At 37.7% G+C, this 6,208-nt stretch overlaps 1 protein-coding gene across 1 annotated transcript in view; it reads left to right on the top strand.

The window, feature by feature from the left end:
• The window catches only part of LOC107712165 (pyruvate carboxylase, mitochondrial-like), a 161,665-nt gene that overhangs the window by 58,890 nt on the left and 96,567 nt on the right, over nt 1-6,208 (top strand). Inside the window, exon 4 of the mRNA XM_016517317.1 lies at nt 4,368-4,550. Coding sequence (XP_016372803.1) covers nt 4,368-4,550 — 183 coding nt within the window. The remainder of the gene's footprint in view (nt 1-4,367; nt 4,551-6,208) is intronic.

The raw sequence follows: 6,208 nt of genomic DNA, 5'->3' as shown, positions 1-6,208 counted from the left end.
TCTAGACCCTGTAGACCCTGAATATAAGACGACCGCGTTTTTTCAGATGTATTTCCAAGAAAAAAATATCGCGGGACAATAACTCATCCCCTTCATTTTTATTTTCCCCTCATATTCTTCTTTGTATCCCACTACCAGGATTCATTTTCCAAAACTCATAATCACTTGTGCTCCTGTGCATATCATCCTAAGATTCTGACTGGTGTGTCATCAGTTTTGCTACTGAATGTTCACACATGGATAAATGTACGCTGTTTGAGTTCATTTGTTGATGCTTGAGTTAATTATATTGTGTGTTTGTGTTTTCTGATTAAGAACATGGTTAAACCTGTGCAAAATGATGCCGTTTTTGTGTAGAGTTTTGGCAGATTGGTACGTGTGTGCAAACAGGTGAAATGTGTTAAAGGTTTTGAGAAGTGTGTCTTTGTTTCGAGAACTGTATAAATGGTTTGGAAAATTGGGCCAAATGAATCAGTTATAGTGTGTTAGCAATCGAGAAAAACTAATGCTAAAAAGTAATTCTCATCCGATATTTTCTTAAATATTTATGTTCACTTAAGACTGTTTTTACGTCGATACTCGTCAAGACAGCCATTCAGAGATAATTTTGTGCCAATTTGCTCAAGACGTGAAAAAGAACTCAATTTGGTATTTGCTTGCTGTCTGAGAGATGGCTTCCTTTTGTGCGCGCACAGAGACGATCTATGACAGCGCGTGAGTACAGCATTGAGATCTCTTTCATGCCGTCTTGTGCTTGAAAAGCTTAAAATCACTTAAATGTTTAAACTGACAAGCCAAAAAACACATGAGAATGATAAACTTAGAGGAAGCAGCACTGGCCCGATAGTTCAGACAGTTTTAGTGGGGCTGAAGCCCACCTACAAAGGGTCTAGAACCGCCCCTGTTGCTATTCACCATACAACTATATAATTTACAGAAAAAGAAAGATACAAAAAGAATGATTAGATGGAGATGGATGACATGTATAGCAGTATGCGGTAAGGAACATTCATATCCGGGAGATAAGTCAGTAAATTTGAGTAAAATCACAGGCTTCGCATATCCCGTGCAAATGTGCCACATGAAATTCAGATGTGGGGGGTAATTTCTAAATCACACGAGGTCCCCAGATAATACTAATCCTGTGCAAATAGGGCTTTAGTCAATGTCAGAGATCTTATACTGTGTAAGACTTTAATTACCCTTATGCCCTCAAAGGCTTTCTAGGGTACATGTTTGACTGTGGGCGTGAAACTTGTCAGTCAAGAACTCCGAAATTAAATGGTTTTTGAAATATGCTTTTAGATGAGTGTGTGTGTATGTGTGTGTGTGTGTGTGTGTGTGTGTGTCTGTGCTTGTAGGTGCTTTGTAAAGATGTAATTGGCATTAAACCAGTAGAAGACTGTTCGAAATTAGATTTGGCATCCTCTGTGGGCAAAGACAAGAGAAAAGTTTCAACAGAAAATGAATGACAGAAAAATTGTGCGGGTAGAGGGGTGGAAGGAGAGCTAAGAAAGAAAGAGAGGTGAAACCTGCTGGGTCACTGTAATGTAATAATGAATGTAACAGGCTCCATACAACTCATATGAAAGGTAAAATTCTCTGGTCAGTTTCCCTGCTCTTGCTGACCGGCTCTCGGCTCCTGTGGATTTTAGACATCACTAATTGGCTCAAGGGCATCTGGGTACCTGGATCATGGCTGATCAATACAGTCTAATCATTGAGCTTTGATGATTCCCTGATTAATGTGTGATTGGAAAGAGACCCCTGTTTGTCTGCTCTCATTTATTGATTTTGCTTTCGTTTTCTACACACAGAACAAGGAAAAGTTTTCAGTGTTAGGGTATGAGTGTGCATCTGTGCTAAGAGTAGAATAAGGCTGTCAGTCGATTATAATACTTAATCATAATTTTTCCGGGTATCATCATGCAATGAGCACTGGGTTCTCGAGACACCAACATTTTGCTCCATTCTGTGGCACTCTGTCTAGCTGTTGCTGAATGCAAATCTTCCATAATTAAAATAACAACAGCAAAATTCACTTTATGAATGTGACGTTAGCATGAATAGAGAAACTTTGACCTGTTCTGGCCTACAAAGACAAGTGTTCAAGCATTTACATGTTGTTGTTGTTTTTCCTATTTATTGTATTACTTCAGGGGTGTATTCCAGAGAGCACGGTTAACTTACCGTCAGCTAAACCCTGAACTTTCGGTTGATTAACCTCAAACTTTGCTTACTCGAGGTATGTGGTTCCAAAAACGCACCCGGGAGTAAGTTAATTCAACTCAGAGTATGTTCCTGGTTAAGACTCAAGACATTCTCAACAGAGCGACAAATCGACGAGTCACTATGGAAACGGACGTTAAGAAAAAGCGCGCCATGCTGTTTCTTTCTTCTTCTTTTGTTCAATGGTCGTTTACATGCTTAGTGCATATGCACTAAGCATATGCACTCTTTGCCTCTTTGCATATGCACTAAGCATGTAAACGACCATTGAACAAAAGAAGAAGAAAGAAACAGCATGGCACGCTTTTTCTTAATGTCCGTTTCCATAGTGACTCGTCGATTCGTTTTGTTTAATTGTTGTTAAACGTACCGTCTTAATATGCTTTGGTTAATTTTGCTCAAATTGAAACTACAACATCTCCAAAACCTCCTTTTGGGGATGTCGTCATTTGTAAAAAAAAAACTGTTAGGGGTTGGTTATAGTATTTAAAGCTAGCTTTATATAAATGTAAATGTGCATGTCTGTTTAATAAAGACTCTTCTATTCACAAATGTTTGTCTGGTAAGAGTACTTTATATGATGAGAGAATGACCTCAGCAAGAACTGGCGTAGTTGGTTATGTAATGCAATTATTTTGTACTAATATGTGTCTCAGCAGGCTGATTGCTGCATAAATAATGCAGGCATGCCGAGACTCACAACGCTCTACAGCACACTGCACTGAAGAACATTCCCATGAAATGAAAAATTAAAACATTAAAGCTTTATTAAAGTGTTGCTTTAATTGTAGCTGAAGCGGTTGATGTCCGTGCATGTGGTTAGGCTTTAGAGCCAGTGTGACCAGTAGGGTCCTGAGAGAGCGATTTGGCTGGCTCAGTCATTGCAGTTTCTTAAGCAGCTGCACGGGCTCTGATAACAACACAGCTATTTCATGATTCAGACTCATTGACGACAATGATGACGTGCATTTAATGTTTATTCGGACAGTTTCGGTTCCCCTAATGTAAGTTGTAAGTCTTGTTGATCAGTCAGGCAAGGCACAGCCAAAGTCAAACACACCTAACAGATACAGTAACAAATGTGTCATATACTGGAGGAGTGGTTTAATCTGTGGGAAAACAAATCCTTATAACCAGACCTGTTTGTTTATGAAAGCTACATGTCAGGTGAAAGAAGAGAAATGTCCAACTGTTTGGGGTGTTTTTTTGAAATAAAACAATACTTAATAGACTGAAATATTACAGACATTTTTTTTATTTAAAGCGTAAATTTTTATTTTTTTTTTCAACAGTAATATTATTATTATTATTTGTTTTGCTTTATTTAAAACACTTTTTTTTGACAATTAAAAAGAAAACAGTTTCCACAAAATTATTAAGAAGCACAACTGTTTTCAACTGTAATAATAAGAAGAAGAGTTTCTTGAGAATCAAAACATTAAATTAGAATTATTTCTGAAGGATCATGTGACACTGAAGACTGAAATAATTGCTGCTGAAAAATCAGTTTTGCCATCACAGGGATAAATTAAAACGGTTAAAAAAAATTCACAATAATTATATTTTTATTGTATCTTTGATCAAATAAATGCAGCCTTGGTGTATTAAGAGGATCATTTCAAAAACACTTAAAAATCCTAACAAAATCAAACTGTTGAACGGTAGTGTATGATGCATTGCCAATGATTGTATCTAAAAAATAGATTGTAAACCTAAAATACTCAGTTATGCACTCTGCTGTGTTCGGCTGCAGCTGAATAAAGTCATCTTTGTGAAATTTAATCTGTCATATACTTGTTATGTATTTATTCATCGCCTAATGATGTTACATATCGGCACATAACTCTCTTAATATACTGCAGTCATGCTCACTTTTTTTCAAAAAGAGTAGAGTTCTCACTAAGAGGTGTTGAAGTGGTGGTTTAATGTATTTGCAAAAACAAGACAAATGGTGGAGGGTGTTGTTATTATTTCTCATCATCATTTTCAGCCTGACCTATTCAAAATGCTTTCCGCAACCTGTGTGTCAACACTGTGCTCTATAACTGTATTGTTGTTATATTTACACTCATCTTCATTCTAGCAGTATTTCTCCTGATTTTTTCCTTCATCTCTATTTTTCTCTCATCATTCAACAGGTGTTTCGCAGTGGAGAGGGTATGGGTATTCGTCTGGACAGTGCTTCTGCATTTCAGGGGGCCATCATCTCCCCTCACTATGACTCACTGCTGGTTAAAGTCATAGCCAGTGGCAAAGACCTCCCCACCGCCGCAACCAAAATGCACAGAGCGCTCACTGAGTTCAGAGTTCGTGGTGTTAAGGTAGGTGTAAAACTGAATTGGCTGCTTTAATGGCACTTCTGAGCATCACGTGCAAGGTTGGCTAGTTATCACCTGTTTTAATGCTGTAAAAACATCCATTCAAAGGTAACTGTGTCTGGATGATAATGCTAATGTATAGGCTAGCTTTCTCCAGGAATTATAGACCTCCTTGGTACGGTTGCCATACGTTGAAATGTTGGAAGGGAATTTTCACCCAAATGTTTTGTTTTATCTTATATATTTTGTGTTGAATTTAGTGGTTTATGTTTACCTGTGTCAGCTGAGAACACATTTAGGCTTTGAGGCTCCCTGACTTCTAAAAATGTCTGTCAGACAAGCCCTTTGACAGTGTTGCTGTTTCAAAAATCCACAGAAGCTCAAGGGATCAGAGGTTTCTAAGACATAAAGGCACCTTTTGATAGAGATCTGAGACTGTCTCAACCGACAGTAGTCAAGCGCATACAGATATTATAGTGGAAAGGGTCTTTTTTGAAAGACTGTTGACTAATTATCAGGCCTGAAGGACAGAAAATAAAGTACATGACAATAGGTTTGTCTGTCCTAGGTTACACAACCACAGTCAGTCAAAACTTATTTGATGTGTAGTGTTCAGCTTGAAAAAAGTTTGCACACTCAAACATCAAAGCATCACAAGCGAGATGAGAACAATATAAGCAATTTACTGAATGAAACAAGGCAAACGTTTCGGTCACATGTTGACCATTTTCAATGCCAAGCTAACAGTGTTAGAACTAGAAGCCATCTTAAGTTGAGGAATCACATGATAATTAAAGAGATCACATGATTAATCAGGACACACACAGAGATCCCCCCAAAAAAATATAATAATAAAAAAACCACAATGTGTGTATATGTAGAGCAATGGATAATCTACATCAAATTAGTTCAGCAACAATTGGTCTGAGGTAGTGGTCAATAAAAATTGATAAAGGTTCAGTGAGAGATCCTATACAACTGACGATTGGACGTCCTGGGGGATTTTGAAGTGTCTTGTGTACTTTAGGCAACACATACAAAACAGGCCTCACTGGATATTTGCATGTTAAGAACTGCAGTTCCGTTTCGGTAATCATTTGATTGCTGAAAGCTGATGTAAGGAATCCATCAATTTCTTTCTTAAAGGACTGAGTAGGATCCACATTCAACTTAACATAGAATTCATCATTATTAATTTGGAGTTGCACTTCCTGATCGTAAGATTCCCTGGGTATTAAAACAATGCCACCCCCTTTATCTGCAGGCTTAACCACAACTTTGTTCATTTTCTATCCTTCTAATAGAGCTCCTGTGCTCGTTGATACGGGTCTTTAATTGACGATTAGTCTTGCCAATATATTGTAGACCACATGGGCATTAAGTAAGATAAATAACAAAAGATGATGAACAAGTGATAGTCTCTCTAATTTTGAATGTTTTCTGAGTGGTGGTGCTAGTGAAAGAATCCGTTTTAATCGCATTTTCACAAGCTGAACAAATCCTGCATAGGAAGAAGCCAGTGGAATGATCCAAAGTCACATATTTGTTCTCCTTAATGAAGGTATCAGAACTGACTAGATGATCTCTTATGTTACGTCCCCTATAATATGAAAAAAGGGGAGGCTCCTTGAAGATTCTATATCCAATATCATCAGCTCTCA

The sequence above is a fragment of the Sinocyclocheilus rhinocerous genome, unplaced genomic scaffold (assembly GCF_001515625.1).
Source record: "Sinocyclocheilus rhinocerous isolate Xijiao unplaced genomic scaffold, SAMN03320098_v1.1 scaffold6048, whole genome shotgun sequence".
Taxonomy (NCBI): Eukaryota; Metazoa; Chordata; class Actinopteri; order Cypriniformes; family Cyprinidae; genus Sinocyclocheilus; species Sinocyclocheilus rhinocerous.
This window is presented reverse-complemented; position numbering and strand designations above follow the sequence as displayed.